General features: G+C 40.7%; 2 protein-coding genes across 9 annotated transcripts in view; both read left to right on the forward strand.

The window, feature by feature from the left end:
- Positions 1 to 6706, forward strand: part of LOC112061488 (ATP-dependent translocase ABCB1-like) — an 81912-nt gene extending 75206 nt beyond the window's left edge. For all 8 annotated transcript variants that reach the window (XM_065583313.1, XM_065583318.1, XM_065583319.1 and 5 more), the window contains 4 exons: positions 583 to 780; positions 1657 to 1863; positions 2807 to 2953; positions 4374 to 6706. In XM_065583313.1, coding sequence (XP_065439385.1) covers positions 583 to 780; positions 1657 to 1863; positions 2807 to 2953; positions 4374 to 4571 — 750 coding nt within the window. In that variant the 3' untranslated portion in view covers positions 4572 to 6706. The remainder of the gene's footprint in view (positions 1 to 582; positions 781 to 1656; positions 1864 to 2806; positions 2954 to 4373) is intronic.
- Positions 1 to 27232, forward strand: part of LOC101949395 (ATP-dependent translocase ABCB1-like) — a 232472-nt gene that overhangs the window by 75187 nt on the left and 130053 nt on the right. The window lies entirely within an intron of this gene.

Genomic DNA, 27232 nt, shown 5'->3' on the forward strand with positions numbered 1-27232 from the left:
TGTCTTCAAGTCTTCTTCCTTGCTACCTCTTATACTCTGAGCTCCCTTCCTACATAAGAGCCAATCAGCTACCCTTTTCTTATTCAAACCTACATTTAAAACATAGTTGCCCTTGAAAACTATGAATAATCCACCAAAGTAAAAATGTTTAACCCAATCTGAGATCTGATGTTCGCCTTGTACTATGTTCATCCTGCGTACTATGTTTAAATGACACTATTTAGAGAGTGAACTCCCAGGGGCAGGAACTATGTTTTCCACGCACAATGATAGTGTCTGGATTATATGCAATGATGACATAAAAGAGAGGTATTAGGGTTGTTTACTTACCTAAAGTAATGATAGTCCTTGCGGACCAGGCTGAAAAGGAATGATATAAATGAGAGAGAGATGCAGAAAAGAACCACTCAAGAAGGAGGTCCCGTACACAGAAGATACCAATCCAATCGCACTGCATATTTAAACAATAATAAACTGACTTGTCACGCCTTCATTTAAATGACCATAATGAGTTGTGTTTGATGCTTCAGTACAAGATAGACAGGTCTTCTGTCATACATATGTATTTTCTACCATTTCCAGAGTCAGTTTGATGGCAACATTGAATTCAGGGACATCCATTTTATATACCCTACAAGACCAGAAGCTCAAGTTTTGCAAGGACTCAGTGTGAAGGTTAATAAAGGACAGACGCTAGCCTTGGTGGGGAGCAGTGGTTGTGGCAAAAGCACATCCATTCAGCTGCTGGAGAGATTTTATGATCCTATGGCCGGACAAGTGGTAAGAAGAGATTTGTGAAGCTGTTAATGCTTAGAACTTATAGAACTGTTCTTCAAAGTATTTTACAAACATATAGTCATCCGCAAAACACCCCTTTGAGGTGGATAAGTGTTGTTACAGGTCTGGGTACTGCAGAGAAGACTTGGGACTTCCTTAAGGTAGATCCAGGAGTAGAACTTTGGATCTTCTGACTCCCCATCCTGGCTTTAGATCACTGGATTGCATCTCTTGGTTGATTTACTTGATATATTGGAGGGGGCATTAGAATATATTTCCCATAATGTAACTCTTGTCACTAGTCCTGTACTCATGTTAACATGACACAATTTGAGGTCTAATTCATCACTTGATGAGACTTTTGATGCAAGTCCTTTTAATGATGATGGGCGCTCCAAGAAGAATAGCCTAGAGATGGTGAGTCAAAGGACGTTTGAATAAATGCCCAAAGATGTGGATTCTTATTGGAGGTTATCAACCATCTAGGTCTAAGCTCATGAACAGACTCTCATGAGATCTCTGGTACCTGCCATCATCAGTAAAAATGGAAATTCTGTGGGCACATCTCACTATAGATTGGCAATTCCACATCTATTACAGAAGCTAGCAGAGCAGATGTGCACAAAAAAATTCTTCTGAGAAGAAAAGGTTATCTGAGCTTCTTTTGAATTTTCAGAGTTTTGGTTCAGTTCAATTTTGGATGAAAGAGCCGATCATCTATTCTTTGACCAGAAGTGGTTCACTAACCACTTTACTTTTCCTGTAACTCTTACACAGGTCAGAGGATTTGTACAGATTGGTGTTTCACATTTACATTGTACAGCTGAGGAGGAGTATTGCATTCTGCAGGGAATGATTTTTCCCTTTTTCTGTTTCTAGTTTGCAGACGGGTTCGATACCAAGTCTTTGCATTTGCAATGGTTAAGGTCCAAATTGGGTATTGTGTCACAGGAGCCTATTTTGTTTGACTGCAGCATTGCTGAAAATATCCAGTACGGAGACAACAGTAGGGTTGTCAGTCAGGAGGAAGTTGAAGAGGCAGCTAAAGCAGCAAATATTCACACCTTCATAGAAAATCTCCCAGAGGTAAATGAAAATGTCTTTCCATTCTCAGTGTGGGGTAAATACTCACTGTGACTTATCTAAGCAGCTCCCATTAACCAAAACAATATGCTTTTTTTTTAAGCTTATTTTCTTGTGTATACAATTCTCAAAGAGGAAAATAGGAAGCTGATGTTTAAAAATGTAACTTGCAATATGTATTAACACATAGGCAGTCATAATTAGCTAATTCAAATGCAAAATCTGCGCTCTTGTTTTCCTCTACCACAGTGATGTTATATAATAACTATAAAAGAGACATTCGATTCTAAACCTTTATTTTCATTTCCTCAAACTTTGCCAATTCTTTTTCCTTTTTTGGCAGATTTTAGTCTCTAATCTCTAATTTTAGTCTTATCTGAAAGGTAAAATGTTTCAAGTACATCTTAACCTTCATGTTTGCCATGGACTTAGTTCACAAAGTGGAGAAAGACCTTGGAAAAGCCCAGAGAAATCGGGCTTCCTTTAGAGTTGCATGGAATTGGAAATGACAATTGAAAAAAGTATTTTTTTCATTACCACCTAGTTTTTGAAAATGTACTTAGAAGAAAGTTTTGGATGTGTAAGAAATAAACCATCACCTCCTGAGTGTGGGTCTCTAGGGCCTTGAAATTATAAAAGTCTCTTGAGAGCTATATGTTTAAGTACAGGTGTCTTTGACTAGACAGTGTTGGCATCACTTGGGAGTTAGTCTTTTTCTAATGCTGAAATGAATTTTCATTACAGAGCAGTTATCAATACGTGTAGCTCTAGATATGCATTTTGATTCAAACACTTAAAAAATAAAATTTTATAAGATTTTATTACAAACCATTATATTATGCTTTTTTTTCTTTCACGGTGGAAATGCTTAATACAGTACATTATCTGCTATTAAAAAATATAACTTTTTCTAACTTTCCTTCACAATGAATATTTACTTATACAGAAGTATAACACCCGAGTGGGTGACAAAGGAGCACAACTTTCTGGAGGTCAGAAACAAAGAATAGCAATTGCTCGTGCTCTAGTTCGTAAGCCAGCAGTTCTGCTTCTGGATGAAGCCACATCTGCTCTTGACACGGAAAGTGAAAAGGTTAGTAATATGCATTCTACCATTTGTAATACACACAAAATTACGGGGTTCGAATGCTTCATTTCAAGCATACAGGCGCTCCATCTACAGTACAATTTTGAAAGTTCCACAGAACAATCCTTAGCTCACTCTCTGTCTACGGCCTGCTTTGCAAGGTGTAGAGTGCCTTCAACTCCTGGTGTCTAAATTGGGAGCTGATGGTAGTCAGCAACACTTGGGGCTGGAGACAAAGTGGGATTTTCAGAACTCTTCAGTTTGGGCCTGCCTCAGTTCCTTCAAACTCAGTTATGAAGTCAATGGGACTTTTCATGGGTTCACAGTTAGGCCAATGCTGAGCACTTTGGAAAATCCCATTGATAATTAGCAGCTTTGAGTTTGAGACAGGTGTCTTCAAACAGTAGCCTGTGATCTACTAGAGGAGGCCTTGTAAGGCAAGTCACCAGCTCCGTCCTCTTCCCTTCAACCAGCAGCACTAGCAGCAAAGTGGGTCTCTTTCTGCACTATTTCCTGCTCTGTCTGGGTGAGCAGGTGTTGCTACAGAGACAGAGAGGGATCCACTCTGCCAGTAGAACTGCTGGCTGTCAGGATAGAATGGAACAATGAAGAAGTTTAATGTTGTCCTGCCTCTGTCTGCTTCCCAGTCCTTTGATCCACCTGCGTTCAGAGGGTTAGAGGGGACAGGCAGGAGCAGCTGGCTTGGAAAAAAGGCTTCAGCAACACCTGCCACCTCTCCGGAGATGTTGTGCAGTGAAGAGAGAGTAATTAAGCTGTCCCCTGCTGCTCAGCTGGCTGAGCTTCCTCACCGCATCCCCCATCTCCAGGAGAGGGGGAGACTCCATAGGGACGAATAAACTGTTCATTTGGGTGGGGACGCAGAAGAAGTGAAAAATGCCACCGTGCAAACCGCCATCCAGTTGTGAGCCAGATGTCAGGATCCTGAATTTTGGATTTTTATGGACAACAAGAAGTGTCTGGCATTGCTGGCACTATCAATGAATGTGCAAGTGTTAGTTTCTCTAAATTTGGCATGTAGTTGGATACAGACAGGATGCAATGTCAAATATAACACACACATTTGGTAAGCAGCCAATATAACAGACAGTTCATTACACCTCTGCAGATTAGTTGTGTTGCATGTTAATCTAAGTTTTATATTGGTCCAACTAGATCCTTATGGAGCTCGTTCTGCTAGCCTGTGTTCATGAGAGTAGTCTCAATGACTTCAGTGGAATTACTCACACAAATAAAGGTTGTAATATCAGGCCCCTGTGTTTGAGGCCTCCTTCATGCATGGGAAGTACTGACTCTTAAACCCCAGTGAGGAACACCCAAGTGATAATGTGAACTATAAAGGCAAAGGTGTTACTTAGGAAAGGGAAGATTCTCCAACTAATAAGTTTTTCACTGCATCTGTCTGCAGATTGTCCAGAAAGCCTTGGACGATGCCAGGAAGGGTCGAACCTGCATTATTATTGCTCACCGCTTGACGACCGTCCAGAACGCTGATGTCATAGCAGTGATTCATAATGGAAAAGTAGTGGAACAAGGGACTCACAGCCAGCTGCTGGCAAAGGAAGGACATTACTATGCACTTGTAAATGCACAACTTTCTCATTAACATTAATGTTACAAACTAATCTATTTATATAAATACACACACAACCCACAGCTAAGTAATATTAAGGATGCACCTCATTCCTGAGATGTCTGCAGGTTCAATACACAGGCATGTAGTAAAAAACAGAGACAAGACATTTATTTTTTCCTTGTGTCACAGCTTTAGTGTTACTTAATCCTATTGGTAAAATCCTTTGGAGCGTGTTGGTTAATTTTAATCTGCCTTTATATTAATGATTACAAGCCTTTCATGGAAATATATACACTTCTACCCCGATATAATACGACCCGATATAACACGAATTCGAATATAATGGTGTAAAGCAGTGCTCTGTGGGGGCAGGGCTGCGCACTCCAGCTAATCAAAGCAAGTTCGATATAACACGGTTTCACCTATAATGCAGTAAGATTTTTTGGCTGCCGAGGACAGCGTTATATGAGGGTAGAGGTGTATTGACAAAATAGATCACAAACTGTTTGTTTATAAATTATTGTTAAAACCTGTATTATTGACCTCACAGAACTTACTGGTTCTTTTGAAACCATTAAGGCTATTTCAAAAAGACTTAAAAATAATTATTATTTGCCCAATGACCATGATGGCTCCTTTTGGAGCCAATTAATGTCAACCATGTAAATAGCTATTTAACAAAAAACTGTGTGGGGGGGGGGGGGGGAGGTTTACCTTATGAAGTTAGATTTAAACAGTTTTTTCAGCTTTTTAAATGGAGTTTTAGAAATGTTGATCGATCCATGTATAGTCATAGTGGTTTACACAGCTCTGTTTTAATATTTTATTTATGATCAGAGTGTTTTTCCTTAATATAGTCAACCATCATGCTTAAACAACAATTGAGGAACCTATGTCATCTACTTATTAGAGAGACAGATAGACAGACAGACTCAGGCAGCTCTGTTTTGGGTTTGCTTCTGGCAAACTCACCTTTTGGTTTGCCAAGGACAAAATCAAAACCACCTTTGATTTTTGTTTAGTATTTACACCCTACAGGAGCTTGGAATATTTCACACTTTCAGATGCCTCTGCTTACTTGTGACAGACAGAAATTAAAAATAATTATAATGTCTTTTGCCCCTTTTGTTTCCCTGCTTCTAGGTCTATGAGGGAAACAAAATATAAAAAACATATAAACTTTGCTCTCAACCTTGCCAAAATACTCTTCCCCATTCATCCTCATCCCCAATCAGCTTTTCTCAGCAGCTACCAGGAAGGGCTACTCCCACTATGGGCCACTGATCCTCTGTAGACACATTGGGAAGGGCTGGTCAGTTTCTGCTAGCAGCACCGTGACGTGTGCAGGAAAGTGAGTTTTCACTTCTGGTTATAGAGAAATCAATGGCTGTTCTCACAGTATTTCCCCATTATCCAAACTGGAATCAAATGTGTCCCTTTATCTGGTTTTGTTTTTACACTGGAACCAATTGTTAAGTCTGTTTACTGTAAAGGTGAAGCCTATAAGAAAGAATGTAGAAAATCATTCAAATATTACAGAGAGGATTGCCAAACTTAGTTTATTTTAAGGCCACGTAATGTATGAACTATAGAACATCTGTAGCTAGTTAATGGGATCTCATAGTCGCATCAACACAGATAATGTAGAGTAGAGGCCAAAAAGCTTCACTGCTCAATCTGTTTCCAATGTGATAACTTGGAACTTGTTTTAATAGAGTTGGGCAAAACATTTGAGGAGACGTGCACAATTAGACATTAAAGCTTTAGAAAAGGACTTTGCTTCGGTCAACCGACAGTACATATGAGCTGCCACATGCATTAGACATATGGTCTTATTTTGCCATCTTAGAGAAAGGTGTCAGCATTATATATGACGTACAGGAAGATGATTGTACCTACATCATTCTTGACATGTTGTCAACGTTGTTCATCAGTGCATTCTTCTGTAGCATTAGCCAGCCAAATTCAATCAAGTCTATATTGCTGGAAGAATCGTTTTGAAATAAAAGGCCTGGAGGTGTCAAGTATCAGATCATTCTTTAAAATATTGTGGGATTAGAAGTTGCTGGGGCCAGAACAACCAGCTCTTGCTAGTTAGTGTATTTTAGTCTATGCTTGGAGTGTGCCTTCAATGATGATGCTGATCTTCTGTGTGGAGAAAGGACATGGCTCTGTGGCTGCACCTCACTTCTTAAAAAATGAATCTGGAAAACCTCCCACTGTATATATCTGGAGTCAATCTGGCTTCTTCACTTGTATTTCGAAGAGGAAATTTAACAGAAAAATGGCAAATACGATGAAGGTAATATGGGTCGGTTCACTTCGTCTTCCATTATTGTACACCCCCACAACTTAAAAGAACCAATATTTATTTATTTTCAGTGTAAATATAATAAAGCACACCAATATCAGTCTCCCATTATAATCACAATTCAGAGCAATAAAACACAACACAACAAAAGCAAATCCCAGATGACATAAAACAGCCAGTGACCAAGAAAACAGAACAAACTCTTCACTTCTTCAGATTTCCAACAGAAACCCCATACAGTCAAATGCCTGTTCAAGTATGTGGACTGTGCTGCATCAATCTAACCAGATCTCTGTGGTGCAAGCTTTGGTAACAAATGATGGCCAAACACTCCCACTCATGTGAGGGGTCCCATAATCAGCCATATTCTCTGGTAGCTTCTCACAATCCACCATAATCACCCCCCACCAGCCTGCTCACATTTTTACCCCAGTCTTACCCCACCACTGAAGGATACCCACTTGCATTTTCCAGTCCAGATCAGCTGGAGAGACAGCCCCAGACAACCTGCAAACTGGTCGAGATACTGGCCAGCAGTGAAGAGGCAAATGTGGTATTGAGCCACCTTTGCAGCTGCCAAATTCTGGAACCGACAGGCAACAACCTGGTACAAGACATAGGAGCCACGCCAGAGGACCTGTAGGCTAAAATGGCATTTTAACCCCACCTGCTTCTGCCTGGCCACAGCTGCTACACTGGGCAGCATCTTTGCCACTCTGCAAAGATAGTATCTTGGCCAGTTTGCAGGCTGTCTAGGCTGCACGGCCAGAGGGTTCCCCTACTTAAGAGGATTCCTCCCGTGCCCAATGTGGCCAGTTTGCACCAGTGTGGCCATGAGCCTGGCCCACAATGCTGGTTGTCACCAGCATTCTGGAAAAAACATCAGCCCACATCTACTCACTGACTCTAATGGCATCTCAAACCCATTGAAGAAGCGGGAGGGGGCATAAAACATGTATGTCACAACGTATGTTACGTTAGTGCTAGGATGACCAGACAGCAAATGTGAAAAATCGGGATTGGGTGGGGGGGTAATAGGAGCCTATATAAGAAAAAGACCCTAAAATTGGGACTGTCCCTATAAAATCGGGACATCTGGTCACCCTGGTTAGTGCTTATCTAAGCATGCTAGGTCATTGCTAAAGTATCAAGTCCTGAAAGAGCAAACGTGCGCCAAGATTTTGGAGAGCAGCCAAAACATAATTAACCATTCAACTCACCTGTAAATTCAGCATAAATTGCTGTCAAATTTGATGAACGCTTTGGGGTCAGGAATCAAATTTACACTGATACATGTGAATTCAAACTGCAGCTATGGTGAGGCGCATAGTATAAATACTTAGACAAACTGACAGTAGGAGATGCCCATTCTGCTGGTGTTAAGGAGTTAAATGTCCTTGTATTCTTATTTGCATTAGTGTAGCACAGTCCCACTGGGTGCTGAAGTTCCCCATTCACACCAAACTCCTATTCACACCAATCTCAAAACTGCAGAGGATTGTATAACTCCATAAAGAAGCTACTTCATGACTGCCTTATGGGGATAAGGTAGAATTTCATTGGAATCACCATTTTCAACCCTCAGATCCTTAGAAACTTTCTCCCTGTTAAAAACAGATTTGCTATAATTTAGGGAAATGAAAAAATAATATGAGTTTATTCAATTCAGCTGAAATGCTAAATCAGTGTGTCTTTATTTTCCAGGGATTAGCTTTATGAGTCTAATTTAAATTCTGAGCAAGTTTATGAAATTCTGTGAGGGATTTCAGCCCTTTCCCCTCCCCCCAAAATTTACTTTGAGAAAGATCTTCTAGACATCTGCCCAGAACTGAAGCTAGGGGGCAGGATTCCCCATTTCCTGGAGGAATGGTTTTCATAGACCATAGACAAATAGGTCAGAGAGATAGTGAACCAGGGATGCTCCCTCAAAAGATAATGGAGCAAATAATAAAGCAATCAAACGTCTAGATGACAATATGGTGATGAGTAACAGTCAGCATGGATTTGTCAAGAACAAATTGTGTCAAATCAACCAACAAATCATGTCAAATCTAGCTTTCTTTGACAGGTAAAAAGACTTGTGGATGGGGGGGAAGCTGTAGACTTGGTATATCTTAACTTTAGTAAAGCTTTTGATATTGTCTCACGTGAATGTCTCATGAACAAACTAGGGAAATACAACCTAGATGGAGCTACTACAAGGTGGGTGCATAACTGGTTGGAAAACCATTCCTAGAGAGTAGTTATCAGTGGTTCATAGTCATGCTGGATGGGCATAAGAAGTGGGGTCCTGCAGGGAACAGTTCTGGGTCCGGTTCTATTCAATATTTTCATCAATGATTTAGATAATGGCAGAGAGTAGACTTATAAAGTTTGCGGACGATACCAAGCTAGGAGGGGTTGCAAGTGCTTTGGAGAAAGTGGAGAAATGGTCTGAAATAAATAGGATGGAATTCAATAAGGATAAATACAAAGTACTCCATTTAGGAAGGAACAATCAGTTGCAAACATGCAAAATGGGAAATTACTTCCTAGGAAGGAGTACTGCGGAAATGGATCTGGGGGTCATAGTGAACCACAAGCTAACTATGAGTCAACAGTGTAACACTGTTGCCAAAAAAGTGAAAATCATTCTGGGATGTATAAGCAGGAGTGTTGTAAGCAAGACACGAGAAGTAATTCTTCTCCTCTACTCCATGCTGATTAGGCCTCAGCTGGAGTATCCAGTTCTGGGCACCACATTTCAGGAATGATGTGGACAAATTGGAGAAAGTCCAGAGAAGAGCAACAAAAATGATTGAAGGTGTAGAAAACATGACCTATGAGGGAAGATTGAAAAAATTGGGTTTGTTTAGTCTGGAAAAGAGAAGACTGAGAGGGGACATAAGTTTTCAAGTACATAAAAGGTTGTTACAAGGAGGAGGAAGAAAAATTGTTCTTCTTAACCTCTGAGGATAAGACAAGAAGCAATGGCTTAAATTGCAGCAAGGGTGGTTTAGGTTGAACATTAGGAAAAAACTTCCTAACTGTCATGGTGATTAAGCACTGGAATAAATTGCCTACGGATGTGGTGTAATCTCCATCATTGGGGATTTTTAAGAACAGGTTAGACAAACACCTTTTCAGGGCTGGTCTAAATAATACTTAGTCCTGCCTTGAGTGCAGGGCACTGGACTAGATGACCTCTCGAGGTCCCTTTCAGTTCTATGATTCTATGATAGTAAAAATCTTAAATGAATCAAACTACCATAGAATCTCTATGGATAGAAATTTCATGCTTGAATAATAAGAGTATAGCAGTCGGAATATACTATTGAGCACCTGACCGTGATGGTGATTGTGAAATGCTTAGGGAGATTAGAGAGGCTACAGAACCAGAAAACTCAATAACTATAATGGGGGATTTCAACTATCCCCATATTGACTGGGTACATGTCACCTCAGGATGGGATGCAGAAATAAAATGTCTAGACACCATTAATGACAGCTTCTTGGAGCAGCTAGTCCTGGAACCCACAAGAGGAGAGACAATTCTTAGTTTAATCCTAAATAGAGTACAGAATCTGGTCCAAAAGGTGAATATAGCTGAACTGATCAATTAATAGCGACCATAATATAATTAAATTGAACATCCTCGTAGAGGGAGAAATACCAAAGAAACCGACCACAGTAGCATTTAAGTTAAAAAAGGGGACTATACAAATATGAGGAGGCTAGTTAAATGGAAATTAAAAGGAACAATCACAAGAATGAAATGCCTGCAAGCTTCATGAAAACTTTAAAACATCATAATAGAGACTCAAACTACATGTATACTCTGTGACAGGGTCAGGCCAGATGGCTACAAGAGAGTGGTCGAAGGTAGATACATTAGTTCCAAGTTAAGCAGGTCCCTTTTCCCTCAGTAAGATGACAGGGACTATTCCAGAACACTCAGGAACTTTCTAGAACTAATTAAGGCAGGCAGGCTAATTAGGACTCCTGTAGCCAATTGGGAATCTGCTAGAATTAATTAAGGCTAATCAGGACACCTCGTTTAAAAAGGCTCTCACTCCAATTAGTGAAGTGTGTGCGCGAGGAGCTGGGAGCAAGAGGCATGCAAGAAGCTGAGAGTGAGTAAGCATACTGCTGGAGGACTGAGAAGTACAAGCATTATCAGACATCAGAAGGAAGGTCTGGTGGTAAAGACAAAGAAGGTGTTGGGAGGAGGCCATGGGGAAGTAGCCCAGGGAGTTGTAGCTGTCACACAGCTGTTACAGGAGACACTAAAGACCTCTGCAATCCACAGGGCTGGACTGGAACCCGGAGTAGAGGGCGGGCCCGGGTTCCCCCCATCCCCCCAACTCCCTATTTGATATAAGAGGAGTTGATCTGGACTGTGGGTCCCACCAGAGGGGAAGGTCTCTGGCCTGTTCCCCGACCCATTAGGTGGGCCAGCAGAGACTATGTGGGAGATTGTTCTCCTCCTTTTCCCCATGCTGGCCAGTGATGAGGTTAGCTGAGTGAACAGCAGGTTTGTGCCACTAACAAAAGGAGCCAAACCAAGGACTGCCAAAAACCTCTGAGGCGAACAAATCCGCCAGAAATCGCAGAACCCACCAAGGTAGAGGAGGAACTTTATCACAACTCCCAAATAATAAAAAAAAAAGTAAGAGGACCAAAAACATGCCACCATGGTTAACCAACAGAGTAAAAGAGGCCATTAGAGACAAAAAGACATCTTTTAAAAAATGGAAGTCAACTCCTACTGAGGAAAATAGAACAGAGCATAAAATCTGGCAAGTTAAGTATAAAAGTGTAACTAGGAGGCCAAAAAAGAATTTGAAGCACCATTAGCAAAAGACATGAAAACTAACAGCAATTTTTTTTAAGTACTCCAGAAGGCGGAAGCCTGCCAGACAATCAGTGGGACCACTGGATGATTGGGGTGCTAAAGGAGCACTCACGGAAGACCAAGTCATTGCAAAGAAACTAAATGAATTTTTTGCATCGATCTTCTGTGCAGAGGATGTGCGGGAGATTCCCACATCTGAGCCGTTCTTTTTTAGGTGACAGATCTGAGGAACTGTCCCACCTTGCGGTATCAGTAGAGGAGGTTTTGGAAGAAATTGATAAATTAATAAATCACCTAAAAGTCCTGAAGGAACTCAAATATGATGTTGCAGACCTATTAACTGTGATATGTAACCTAGCATTTAAATCAGTCTCTGTACTCGGTGACGGGCAGACAACTAATGTAATGCTGATTTTATTTTTTTAAAGGCTCCAGAGATGATTCTGGCAATTACAGGCCAGTAAGCTTAACTTCAGTACCATGCAAATTAGTTGAAATTATAGTAAAGAACAGAAGTATCAGACACCTAGATTAACATGATTTGTTGGGGAAGAGTCAACACAGCATTTTAAAATGTAATCATGGCTCACCGATCTATTAGAATTCTTTGAGGGTGTCAAACATGTGGATAAGGTTGATCCAGTGGATATAGTGAACTTGGACTTTCAGAAAGTCTTTGACGAGGTCCCTCAGCAAAGGGTTTTAAGCAAAATAGGCAGTCGTGGGATAAGACAGACGGTCCTCTCGGTTCAAAGATAGGAAGCAAAGTTTAGGAAAAAATGGTCAATTTTCACATTGGAGAGAGGTAAATAGCAGGGTCCCCTAAAGATCTATACTGGTACTAGTGCAGTTCAACATATTCATAAATGATCTGGAAAAGAGGGTAGATAGTGAGGTGACCAAGTTTTGTACCTGTCTGTAATTATGGGAGGAAGCAGTACATTAAAAGGGGAGCAGGTGTTGAATGTCTGGTATGCCAGGAAGGGATTGCTGGGTCAGAATACCAGCCCCTAGAAATAGTCTTTAAGGTCCACTTTGGAACCAAAAAAAAATGGGACTCAGACCCCAAGCACAATAGGGAATAAATGGTTTCACACATTTTACAGGCATGCTGTTGGTGAGTATTTCTAGGACGAGGAGAAATCAGTTCCCTGGTTTTTGGAGGAGTAGATGCAGGAGCTCTGAAAAGCAGGGTTATTGTTATTGAGTACACCGCTACCTCGATATAACACGACCCGATAGAACACAGATTCGGATATAACGCGGTAAAGCAGTGCTCCGGGGGGGGGGGGGGAGGAGGCTGCGCACTCCGGTGGATCAAAGCAACTTCAATATAACACGGTTTCACCTATAACACGGTAAGATTTTTTGGCTCCCGAGGACAGCGTTATATCGAGGGAGAGGTGTATATAACATGGGAAAGTTATTTGTAGCTTACAGCAGCAGCCAGAACATTTTACAAGAATGACTGAGTGAATAACCAGAGTAAGATTGCTTGAGTGCCTTACCTGAGCATTTCCACACTTTTAACATGTTTTGATTTTTTTTTTAAAGGGAACTTTAACTATGACTTTCTTGAGTTTCTATTGCTTGTTTTGAGGATAATTACAACATCCCTGTAAAGTATTTTACCCTAAAGTACTGCTATGAACTCGGAACCTTAACCCCATCTTAATTTAGTTTGTCTCAGCATAATCTCCTATTATCATAGGTTTTGATACGCTGTTTAATCAGATCAGATTTAAATAAAGGAAACTACTCAATATAGTATGAGTAAAGACAAACATGAACTGGTTTCAGGGTGGTAGCCATGTTAGTCTATCAGCAAAAACAACGAGGAGTCCTTGTGGCACCTGAGAGACTAACAGATTTATTTGGGCGTAAACTTTCGTGGGCTAGAACCCACTTCATCACATGCATGGAGTGAAAAATACAGGAGCAGGTATAAATACATGAAAGGATGGGGGTTGCTTTACCAACTGTGAGGTCAATCTAACGAGATAATTCAATTAACAGCAGGATACCAAGGGAGGAAAAATAACTTTTGAAGTGGTAAGAGAGTGGCCCATTACAGACAAGAAGGTGTGAGTAACAGTAGAGAGAAATTAGTATTGGGGAAATTAAGTTTAGGTTTTGTAATGACCCAACCATTCCCAGTCTTTATTCAGGCCTAATCTGATGGTATCCAGTTTGCAAATCAATTCCAGTTCTGCAGCTTCATTTCAAAAACAGACTCCAATGTAAAACTGCAGAACTGGAATTAATCACAATTAATCACGCAATTAAAAAAATTAATCACGCTGTTAAACAACAATAGAATACCATTTATTTTAAATATTTTTGGATGTTCACTACATTTTAAAATATATTAATTTCAATTACAACACAGAATACAAAGTGTACAATGCTCACTTTATATTTAGACTACAAATATTTGCACTGTAAAAAACAAAACAAAAATGTATTTTTCAATTCACCTCATACAAGTACTGTAGTGCAATATCTTTATCATGAAAGTTGAACTTACAAATGTAGAATTATGTACAAAAATCCTTCATTTGAAAAAAAAATCAATGTAAAACTTTAGAGCCTCCAAGTCCACTCAGTCCTACTTCTTGGTCAGCCAATCACTCAGACAAACAAGGTTGGTTACAATTTGTCAGAGATGATAATGCTGCCTGCTTCTTGTTTACATCACCTGAAAGTGAGAACAGGCATTCGCATGGCACTGTTGTAGCTGGCGTTGCAAGATATTTACGTGTCAGATGCGCTAAAGATTCACGTCCCTTCATGCTTCAACCACCATTCCAGAGGACATGTGTCCATGCTGATGACGGGTTCTGCTCAATAACAATCCAAAGCAGTGTGGACTGATGCATGTTCATTTCCATCATCTGAGTCATATGCCATCAGCAGAAGGTTCATTTTCTTTTTTGGTGGTTTGGGTTCTATGGTTTCCGCATCAGAGTGTTGCTGTGAGTTGAAATCCTGTCCCCTTTCAAGCCAATGGGAGTTTTCATTGGTGCTACAGCTTCACCCCAGCTACCTAACTTTTTTTCCTGTTTGCAAACACATTAGTTTTAGATCTCAGCACAGTGAATGTGTCTATTTCACACTTACTACTACTGTTTTCAAAAAATAAAACTACTTTAAAGTGTCTCATTTAGCAAAGTAGTGAGAAAATAACTAATATAATGTGGGGATTATCTTCATGTTTAATGTGCTGCCTTTTGATTAAAAAAGTAGTATGTGGATATATAATAATTCTTTAGATTTAAAACGTTTGCTACATAGAAAATTTTAGAAAGGGAAGCAGGTTTTTTATATATGTGTAACTCTTATTGTTCATTTCCAGCTTGAAATGACATTTTTTAAAATGAATCACTACTTAAATTTGTCTGAAAATGTTCTGACTATTTTGTTTAAATTAGTATACTTTTGTAGCTGGTTATTCATTTCAGTTGACTACTAACTTCTATTTTGATTATATTTATTAATGAATTGACACTGTAGTGTACTGTGAGATGTTTATTTTTCTATCAGAGCTGTAACAGCTATGACATAGCATTAACTTAATGCTACGTTATTGTACTTGCTCTCTAAAAAAATAAAAAAGCAGTATTTCATCCCTGTGGAGTGTCATGTTTTATAATACACTCATTGTATTTTATCATTGACGCTTTAAAAAAAATGTTTGTTATCCTCACTATAACACTTCCTCTAGGAATATAAAGGTAGTTCATTAGTCTGTAGGACTATGTTAAGGAAAGAGGAGTTTGCTTAAAACTGATCTATGATGGAATAGGACTGTATAAGGAGTGCTGGACCAAAATCTCAAGAAGCATGATTATTAGGTTTAGGTAAACATATGAAAGCATATGATGGTCCAGAACTCTGTCTGACAGTGTAGCTAGGAATTTATCAGCAAACATATGGGCAGCATTGAGTATGTTGGAATAGTATCTGACTCCCCTTTGGGCATGTCTACGCTGCATCTGGAAGTGAGCCTTCCTGACTTGTGCTAGTAGCGCTCCTGCTAGTGCTCTAAAAATAGCTTTGTAGACAGTGCTTTGAGGTTGCAGAGCCTCAGCTCCAGCCTGAGCTGCGAGGTCTACATGTGTATTTTTAGAGCACTAGCATGAGACCCACTGGCACAAGTCTGTGGACCTGGGCTGGGAAGCTCACTAGCAGATGCAGTGTAGACATGCCCTTCGAAACATTGCTGAGACACTACTCAGTAAACTGTCTCTGAACCTCAGAGGAGTGTAACATAGCATAGCTAAGGGCGTGAAGGCATGATTTGAATATTAATACGTGGCTAAAAATATTCCTCCTCCCTCTTTCTACAGATTGTTCCTACTCTGGGTAAGAATTGGCTTGTTGGGGTTGGCTTGGAATAGGGTTGTACTTTTGAGCACACATCTGTTACCCGGGGTTCTTTCCACCCAAAGCTCTTGGTAACTTTTACTCTGTGCGAGGAGGTGTCAGGAAATAAATCAAGGGAGACACGGCCATCCGACCGATAGATGGCTGGCACAAACAGGACAACACAAGAGTGCTTTCACTGAAAGCTAAACTTTACTTAGACTCTCACTTACACACGTCCGCAACAAGATTAGTAAAACACCCCCAACCCTTGATAATTACCAAAGCTGAGTGTGGCTCTCGAGTGGCACAGTGGCAGCCCATCTGCCAGTGGGGAACGCCAGATGAATCCAGAGGGAGAGACGAGTCCCGAAGAGTCCCCAAACGAGTCCCCTTATTTATACATTAGTAATAGAATGACATGTCCCTTAAAGAAACCTTGTGAAGTAAGCAGTTTCAAGCAAGAAGTTCCTTCTGATTATTGATTAACCAGGTGTGGGTTTTTCCAGAACTTGCAGCCTTGAGACCTCAATAGACATTCCTGGGGCATATCCTACTCTTTTAAAATGCATGTATCAGCAACTTCAACACAATTCTTATCAGGAAGGACACGGGGTCAAGCTGCCCTTTCTGTGGCACCCAAAACCCCCTCCCCTCCTGCCTCGGTCAAGCTGCATGGCCATTTTACAGCCTGCTGACTAGGTTGCTCTTTAACAATAAGCCATAGTGGTTTCAAGAACTTTACTGGTTTGCCAAAGTCTCCCTGTACACATCTGTATCCTCATAAGACACAGTTATGCTGCTTTTCTAATACTGGCCAAAATGTAAATTGTGAAAGGGGCATGCACTTCATTCTTGTGTTGATTCTGGTCATAATAGTTTCCCTACAAAATTCTAGGCCAAACTGTTGACATGAAAAGGACTTCTATGCTTTAAGAACATAGCTGATCAACTACAGAGACTGACAGGGGGCCAAGAAAGTCTAAATGAGCAGAGCTGTTTTCAAAACTTGCCCATGATGTGACACCACCAAAATTACCCTTTTTAGCTCAGTTTTGTTTCACATAATCACTTCCTAGCCCTTAGTCATTCTTTCATCGTGACCATACATTGCTAATTCTAGCAAGAACTGTTTTTGTTTCATTGAAAATAGCACAACAGTGCCGGGACAAGAATTAGCATTCAAGTAAGGGCTGCTGTGTTCATGACAGTCTGTATGTCACTTATATGAGCCCTTGGACTCAGCAACGCAAGAGAGAAACCTTGGAAATGACATAGGGCAACATAAGAAGAGAATGTTCTAAATGTTAAGAAAAGGAAAAATGTATCATTTTACGTCTTTTTTTTTTCTTTCAAATGTTAGAACGATGACCACAATTTTCATAATTTCAGTGGAAGAGGACGAAGTTGAGGAACTGTTAGAGGTAAAGTATGAGCTATAGCAAATAAACTTATGCACCTACAAAGCCCTCTCCCCATTAACGACAGTGGTCCTGGTACCAAGCTACGTGGTGCATCTCCCAATGCTCACCCCTGTTGTGGAATGATGGTAAATGAGCTTTATGAAGCTCATCTCTTTCTCCACATAGGATGTGAAATGCAGCTATTAAACTGGACTATTTGTCCACATAGTGATAGTTTTTGGCACCATTATAGCATAATGTCTTATAATTATTCACGTCATTCACCTCTTCGCATAGTCAGTGACCCTAATAGGGATTAAGGTGGTTTGGCTCCAATCTAATGCTACTCATACTGTTTTGCAGATCCCCTTGACAAGAAAAAAGCTTGTAGTTCAAGCTCTCAGAAGAGAAGGGAAACCTACCTTACAGCTTCTAGAGCCTAGGGATGAAAGAGGCCCTGACTTCAACTACTTCTTTGACAACAGTGATGTAGGCGTACTCCCCTATTGTGTAATTTCAGTCTCTGCAGGATTCCTGTTGGGCTAAGGGCAAGATTTGACCCAACATACCTAAAGTAGTATAAGAGTCATCTGTGTCTGCGTGAGTGAGAGAGAGCTGACCAAAAAGATCTGTGTTAAAAAGCACAATGATGGTTTGAGTAAAGATCTGGAGTACATGGTGGCACTATAGCAACCGGAAAGGAATCAGTGAGAGGGGGGAGCGAGGAGAAGAAGTTGTTATCGAGCTGAGCATTACTAGCAGAAGAGCGGATTTTGAAGGGTGTTGGAGGGTTTTATTTTGTTGATCTACAATAAAGAAAAGACCCTTGGAAATATGTGCTTGCAACCCTGGGTTTATAACAAAACATTTAAAATGTACAAAATAAATAAAACTTTAATTGTACAGAAAACTTGCCTGGCCTGAAACTGTCTGAGAGGGCGATATCTCTTGTGTTCTAAGCATGAGCAAATAGCTTGTGGTACTGAAGCTGCTAGCTCCTGTTGATGCTGTTGGGAGAGTGCGTGTGTGCGCATGTCCAAAGAACTGACCCCTAAATGTTTAGCTAACCGAGTAAATAAGATCTGTTCCCCATGATGGGGAGTAATGGGTGCCCAGCACTCACCAACCTCTAATAGCTGGACCCAGGGCCTACCAAGGCTGCATGGCGAGAGTGTGGCATGCTCCGTGTCAGCTCCTGTGCTTTCCACTCAGCCCAGATCATCATCTGGCCTTTAATCATTTTCTTGCCTTCAAACCAAACAATGCCCCAAAATATGAATGATGTTGTTCTATAATGACATTTGTGAATGTAAATAGAGATGCAATAAAACTGTTACCAGCAAAACAAATCATTCAGGTATCAGTTACTGAAGGGAAGCTCTCCAATATATTTTTAAATTCAGTTAAATTTTAATTAGCAAACAAAAACCAACACATTTGGCCAGATTCATTACTGCTGTAAAAGAGTTTGCAGCTCCATTGAAATCAACGGAACTGTGCTTGAAACAGGTCTGAATTTGGCTGATGGAGAACGTGATTTCCACCACCGAGGACTCCTCACTGCAGATCTCACCCATTGACCCAAAGGGCCTTCTCAGTGATGTTGGTAATTATTTTTTTATTTTTTGGTGAGAAGGAAGTCTATTGTGCAGGGCACAGTGACTCTCAAATGGGTCAACTTGACCTGCTCTGCAGCCACAGCCTTCTGGGTCTCTTGCAGCATGGAAAAAAACACAGTTGTTTCTTTCGGGACTATCCAGCCTAAAATAAATGGGGATTCTCAAGCTAAGTGATAGTCTGGGGGGCCTATTGTTTCATGGCCTCTGAAATGGATATGCCACACAATGTGCACAGTACCCATCAAATACCTTAGTTGTGAGTGAGCATAAACATGCGTTTGTGTAACTATGACATTTCTCTGTGTATCTGTGCACATGGGAATACATGGAGTTTACTTACTTACATGTATATTTTCCATGGCTCAGTTATTGGACAGGACTTTGTCATATACAAGGTCACACTTCCAAACAATTAGGAGGTCAATGTTCTCTCATTCTTCTTCTTCTTCTTCAAGAATAGATATGAAGAAGAATGCTTATGCAGACTGTTCTGCAAACCAGCAGTTTCAAGTTAGTCCTCGTCGAAGGTCAATTGGTGTCTAGGACGGCACTACAAGCGTCCATGGACATGGCTGATCCAGCAGCCCACACCACTGCAGTGGTGATGCGCCATTCTTCCTGGCTCTCGGCATCCGGTATCCCCAAAGATTTGAAGTCGAAAGTAGAGGTTCTCCCCTTGGAAAAGAGTTTATCTTTGTCAAACAACAACAACAACAAAAGATGAAGTCCTTCACACTATGAAAGACTCTAGAGCCACTTTGCGCACATTGGGCATATACCCATTCATCCCCAGGAAACCACGGTATCAACCTTATCAGAGGCCCAGCGGACATCACCAACCCCAGTCCAGACACTGGGGAAAACCACAACAGACCTCATAGGTGCAGGCAAAATGAGGCGCAACAAACTACTTCCCACCATCAGGTAACAAAGAATTTTGAAGTGCTGGTTGGGGTCTGTGCGACCACCCCTTGACCCCATTGCCTATTTGCCCATTTGGCTACCGCCTCCAGGCTTTCCACCATATCTGGCAACAGATCACACAGGACTGCTTGGTCCTGGAAATAGCTCAGTCAGGTTACTCCATCCCTTTCCTATCTCCCCCACCCACCCTTTCCCCTTCCCCGTCCCTCTTAGGGACCCCTCTCACGAGCACCTTCTCTGCATGGAGGTGGCTCATCTTCTCCATTTAGTCAAACATGTACCAACACAACATCGGGGAAAAGGATTCTACTCCCACTACTTTCTAACCCAAAAGAAAGGCGGGGGCTGGAGACCTATATTGGACCTGAATGAACAACTTTGTATGTGTACAGAAAGTTTTGGTGCTTTAACCATGCTGATATGGTACAACCTCCCCCAGGGCCGCCCAGAGGATTCAGGGGGGCCTGGGGCAAAGCGGGGGAGCTGCAGCACTTTTACTCACCCGGCAGCAGTCTGGATCTTCAGTGGCATTTCGGCGGCGGGGGGCCCTTCAGTCGTGTGGAGGAGTCCTCAGTTTTCTGTTTATTTTATAATGTATAATACTAACACTGGGTATGGTGAGATGGGAAAAGATTTTTAATTGTATTTAATTTCTCGGTGACTGTGTTTTACTTAGGGATTTATTTGTTCATTTAAACTCCGTTTGACAAATAGGGCGAGGAAATTTTATGACAAAGGAAGAAGCTAGGAGTCCAAAATTAGTGCACAAGCTGAACATATCCTGGAAATGTGTATTAGCCCGAATTGTATATTAAGTTGAACCTTCCTCTTCGTATTTTAAAATGAATTGGACCAAATTTCCAAACATGGATGCAATGGCCACACCTGCCAAAAATTGCTCTTGCACGTACTCCTGGGTAGCTAGAGTAGATGTGTGATCCCATGGACTGCATGTACAAATGTGGGATTTGGGCAGGTGCCAAGTGTATTTCCTTTTCATTGGAACATTTTAAAGGGTGAGGCCCACACTCCATCTTTGGACATTTGATTCACTACAATAAGCCATCAGACCATGGCATTTGCTTTATTGAATTGCTTGATATGGGGACATGATAGAATTCAAGATGGCAGGTGAAATTTCTGGTCTTGTGATGAAACTTCTCAGAAATAGAATCCTTTTCACAAACTGATTGCTGAAAAAAAGTATATCTCCTTTTAAAGCCCCAATCCTGTAATTGGGTGCAGAGGTGTGCCCAGTCCATGCCATCAGTTGTTGGATCCAGGCCTAATTTTTGTTTTGGGGAATGCAACATTCTTTGTATTGATGAGGTGCATGTCCTAAAGTCATCTAACACTTTGTATTATAACTAAAGCTGGAGAGTGTTATCCCAGCTCCCATTAAAGTCAATGGCATATCTCTCATTGACTTGCAATGAACTCAGGATTTCACCCAAGATTTATAATGGGCTTAATTCAGCACAGGAGCCTGAATGGTGTAGCCATATTAGGGGGAAGCTCATATAAGGGGTAACTGTGGACACTAAGTTCATTTGCTGGATAATGAGAATGTTCACTTGCTGTACTGGCACATTGAGAGAGATGATAAGCCCCAAATATATTGCTCAGTATTTGTGTTTTGTAAAATATGCCAGTAAGTTTATTTCTTAGACAACAGTAGGAAAGACAAAATCCGCAATTCATTTTCCCTGGCAACGTACAGAGTGGAGTCAGTGAAAATCCTTAACTCTTTGAATAGTTAATAATTGTAAATGTTTTAAAAGATAAACACTTAAAAATTAAAGTTAAAGAGCAGAATCATAACAGCATTGCTCCAGTAATGAATTCCATTGATAAATAGGGGTCTACTTAAATTTCAGAGAAATCCCACATTTTTCATGGGTTGGGGTCACAGCATAAATAGCAAATTTTGTGGCTGTGTAACATGTCCATGAAATTTGTTATTTATGCCATGACCAAGTCACAAAAACGTGTGATTTCTCAGCTGCATTTCTCAAACTGGGGGCCCCGACCCAAAAGGGGGTCACAGGTCTACTAGGGGGTAGTGGTGCTGCCACCCTTACTTCTATCCTGCTGCTGGCAGCAGTGCTCCCTTCAGAGCTAGGTGCCTGCCCATCAGCCACTGATCTCCACTTTGCTTTCAGAGCTGGCATCCAGTCCAGATTTCATGGGGGAGACTAAATTTCACAGTCTGTGACATGATTTTCACAGCTGCAAATTTGGTTGACCCCTATTTATGAAGCTGGAGTAATGCCATGGTTGAATCAGGCCCAAAATTATATGCATTGTAAAGAGCTGGCTGTAAGTAACCATGCGCTTTAATTCACGCTAAGGAATTGGTTGCAGATTGTGGCATCAGCAAAGCCCTGAGACTAAATTAGTATATTGATTCTGTATCAACTATTATCTTCTCAATTGTTGTACAAGTACTGTAAATCAACACATTGATTTATACAGTGACCCAGTGACAATGCAAAGTTGCAACATCGTCCTCTACAATACATTGGATCTATGCCACCCGAGGAGCCTCCTACTTTAGAGTAATCATCCACTAGCCAGCACTGCCAGCTTCAGGTTTGATTTGTGCCAGTGGAGCAGGGAAATTGCAAGACATTGATGTTTTTGAGAGAGAGAGAGAGAAATGAATTTTTTTTTTTAAAAATTGATTCTATTCCTTTAAAGATGAGCATTGTTTTACGAACTGAATATAGAATCTGATTCTAAATTGTAAACTCACAGCAAAATCTAGAATGAAGTATGGCCAATACGCCTTTTATAGCAGCATCAACTAGTGCAGCAATTGTTGTATTCTAATAATATCAGTATTTCTATAAAAAGGACTGTTTTCATGATGACAAGCTATTACTTAACAGTGATGTCTTGGATCTGTGAAGGAGTATTTGGTAGTATTTAACACGGGCTTTTTCAGTTCTATCCAGTGGTTTCAAATCTCAAGGGAACACTCCTTTCCTCATCAAAGAATCCCTCCTCCACACTTGAATTGGTCAGATATTCATATAACTACTGTTTATTCATCTGTTTCTGAATTGTGCCTATTCAAAATCTGCTTTGTTACAGCTTGGGAGACTCTGGGATTCTAAACTGGCCATGTGCCATTGCTTCCACATGTAAACGCTGATTTATTCTCAATCTCCATAGTTGCTTTGTGTTTTTACAACTTCATGGTTATATTTATTTCTGTTCGTTTTTACAGGGCCTGTCTGGGATTCTAGGTGCCTTACAAATTTTAAAACCAATCAATTTAAAGTCATAAACACTTAGACTCCACTTCTGTGCCTTGTTTTCTGTGAGCAGACACCTGTTCTCATGCACCTTACTGAAGTCAGCAATACACCCATTAGATACAACTTCCAACAGCAGGGCCTGACGGCAAAATTCACCCTTGTGCAGAGGTTCAATGTAAGGACTGTGCCCCTCTTTAATTACACTTAAACCTGAGATCTTAAATTTGTGGTGCATAGGCGTTGTTCTACACAAGGATTAATTGTCACCCCTATAGAATTTTCCATTCCCAATAACACAATAGCCCACCAGATTGTTGTAGCCTATAACCTAAACCCTCCATACCACTGCATATGTAAAATTGATTTCACATCTTTCGTACTTTAAAAAAAAAAAAAAAAAAAAAGACCACAGCAAGGTGGGGCACCGGAACAATTTGTACAGTGGGGATTCTGAAAGCCACTGAACCAAACCATAATCCCTGTATATGATAGAAACTACTTCAAGCCAGGAGGCTGCGGTAGCACCCCCAGCACTTCTTGTTCCAGCACCTATGCAGCTAGATCAAATAGTTTGTGTTGTGTATTGCATAATAAATAATGTCCTGGAAACATGAGGAGCCAAATCGTAGTCCCAGTAAACTCCACTGTGAAATTCCCATTGACTTCAATGAGAGCAGAATTAGGTCCTATGAATTTAATTTTATTTATTTATTTTTTATAATAAACAGGCCAAATTTCATTCTGTTAAACTTCTATATTGCCACTGAAGACTTACCTGCCTTTGTTTACTCCCTTGAAGTTAATGAAGTTGCACGGGTGTAAATGAAAGCAGAGTTCTGCCATTTGTCTATTGCTCAAATAATTGATTTTTTTATTTGTTAAAATTAGTAGTTTTTGCAGAATGTTATACATTTATGGATTCAAACATTGTGCTTCTTCCTTGCAGTACCTTGTTGGATTTGCACTTACATTGATTGCATTGTTTTTAAGAGAAGTAGTTCAAATTGACACTGTTCATGTTATTTGTTCAAGTTATTTATTCAGTAAAAGAAAAACTGGTTTAGCATTATTTAAGTAAAGCAATTGTGCCATCCAGTGGCTGGCTAGATGAACTCATAAGAACTGTTTTAGTGTGATCATTCAGGTAGTTTCTTATTTAAGGATAGATTTAATTAACATGGATTTTTTAAGGTGACTGACTACAATGTGACGAGAGTAACAGACTGGATGTTGTGGATGTGCAAGAATCCACTCAATGCATTTTCTAAAAATAGATATTTGAGAAAGAAAAATGTGAATGAGATGAATATTCCTATGGACTGTGCTGGTGCTGTCACATGCTTGAGAAATTCCAGGCTTGAGAAATTCAATGTAATAGCCACCTTCTTCTGTATATAGACATTAATGACACGGTACACAATAAGAGGCACCGCTCCGTGAGTCAATGTTTGGACAAAGAGTGCACCATTACAAGGATGTTAGATTGCTAAATTGTGGATCATGTATTACTCAACACCAAAAGTGCCCAAACCAGCCCTGTTTCATAGTGCAATACACGGTGTATGGTAAGATCGGAAATATGCAAAGTTACAATACAAGTAAAGGGCTATATTGTTGCTGCTCCTGCAAGAGAGTTTGCAGGGTAAAGAAGGATGCAAGGAGCCTTTTCCCATCCCTCTGTACTTCTGCTTGGGCTTGTCACAGGCCTTGTGCTCCCCAGGTTCAAGTACAAAGACTACCTAAAGGGACTGGAAAGGAGTGGAAGCAAGGAAGAGTAGAGCTCCCATCGTAAGGCATATGTTGCACCCTGTTTTGCAGCTCCCACTCTGATGTGTGCCTCCCCAGAGGAATTCTGACTGAATCAGCCATATCAACTGTTAGAACCACCACCACTATCAGGGAGTCACGGTTCTCTTTCTCCACACAGCCCTAACATGGACCATGGCTTAATCAATCATGATATTGTCCGTAAAGAATTAAATTTTTCCCTGGGAACTGGGTATGTATTTTCTGTATGACAAGAGATAATAACTGCACAGGCAGCAGCTGAGAGTTTCTATGAAATCTCCTGGTAACATTGTAGTGTGATAATGCCCCTGAAAGACTTGACTTGCTGTGGGTTCTCACTGTATTTTGTAATTTGCAGTTTGATAGGAAAGAATAGTTGACCCAGGTGTAACATACTTCTTATGGAAACAGTATGTGTCTCTTGAGGGGAAGTGCTTTGAGCTACTCAAAATTATATCTTGGCCTAATTTTTTTTTAAAACTACTCAGACTCATAGACTTTAAGGTCAGAAGGGACCATTATGATCATCTGGTCTGACCCCCTGCATGCTGCAGGCCACAAAACCGTCCCTACCCCTTCCCTTGACTCTGCTGTTGAAGTCCCCAAATCCTGTGTTTTAGTGACTTCAATTGGCAGAGAACACTCCTGCTAGCGATCCCTGCCCCATGCTGCGGAGGAAGGCGAAAAACCTCCAGGGCCTCAGCCAATCTACCCTGGAGGAAAATTCCTTCCCAACCCCAAATATGGCGATCAGTAAGACCCCGAGCATGTAGGCAAGAGTCTCCAGCCTGTTAGCCATCTGGCTAATGGCAAATGGCTAGTTAGTTGGGGTGTTTGGGATTTGTGTGTCCAATTTAAGACACCTTAAAATGGCTTTGTTTTCAGATGGTGGGAGCTCAGCCCCTTTTTCAAAATCAGGCCCCTCCAAGACATGTCACTTTGGACAAACAAAAAGTAAGACCTCCAAAATCACTAGCCATTTATTAGAATGTAGTCTGAGATGCCCAGGTCCCCCTAAAAACATCCGCATCTGTAAAACAGCTTTGGTATGTGTCATTATATTGTAGCACTGAGGCTGAAAAAGGCACTTTTATTATTAACCTTTATTTTCAGACACTGCCAACTTTCATGAAAAAAAATCCATTGCTCTGAAATCTCATATTTGGTCTCAAACTGAGGGTGGAATTTTTGGTAAATTTAGTAACCTTATATTGGTTTATTTTTGAGTTCTTCTTTCAAGGAAAGCCCAATTTTTCATGCTTAAAAAAATCAGATACTTATTTGTCCTTAGATAACTCAAAAATTGCACAATTGTTTTTTTGTTTGTATTTCATTCAATTCAATTTTTTCTCAGTTCTTATTAGTTTCCTTATTGTTGAAGGCCAAGGCTTGTTAAAAACACGTAAGCTTGGCATGGACCTAGTTCCCACTGATAAAATGTAATGAGGAGAAGTTAAGGTTGACTGAAGCCACCTGTTCTTGGTCCCCAAGGGAAATCAAGTCCTGGTTAGCTGACAAGAGCTTCTCAAACAAGGTTCCACTGGGAAAAGGGACGCTGACAACTTTAAGGTCAATGATAAAACTTTTTTTTGACTTCACAAGGAGTAGGACCCAGGGCCTCTGCGATATCGGGCAAGCTGTTTAGAACTGGATCTTGGATTAACCTTTGTGAGGTCCTTTGAAGAAGGAAAGTGCTAATAGGTATTCTTACACTGCACTCCAACCACATTATTATCTGCAGTGCAAGTCTCTGCTGGGTATCCTATAAGTGTACAACAGAGAGAACCCACAAGTGAAATCAATGGGACTTCTGCAAGCAGATACAGATTCATACCAAAGATCTCATCTCTGCTATGTAAGGGCTATCTTTTCAAAGGCAGGCATCTAAGTTGTTCTAACACGTGTGTAAATGTGAAATATTGGGCCTGCCTCAATGCTTGCATAAATTTTGCATGGTGCAACTTAAGTAATAATAACATACCTCACTCTTTATGTTGTGCACCCATACCTCCACCCACATATTTAATTTGTCATCCCATCATGAGATTTTTGCCTTTTTTAGACTGCATACTCCTCACAGAGCTTTGTACTTGGCAGCAAAACTCCACGCATAGCTATGGTATCTGTAACAGTGTGGACTCACCCCTGCGGCGCTTCCTGCTGGTGTCTTCTGGGAATTAGCTA

The sequence above is a fragment of the Chrysemys picta genome, chromosome 2, assembly GCF_011386835.1.
Source record: "Chrysemys picta bellii isolate R12L10 chromosome 2, ASM1138683v2, whole genome shotgun sequence".
Taxonomy (NCBI): Eukaryota; Metazoa; Chordata; order Testudines; family Emydidae; genus Chrysemys; species Chrysemys picta.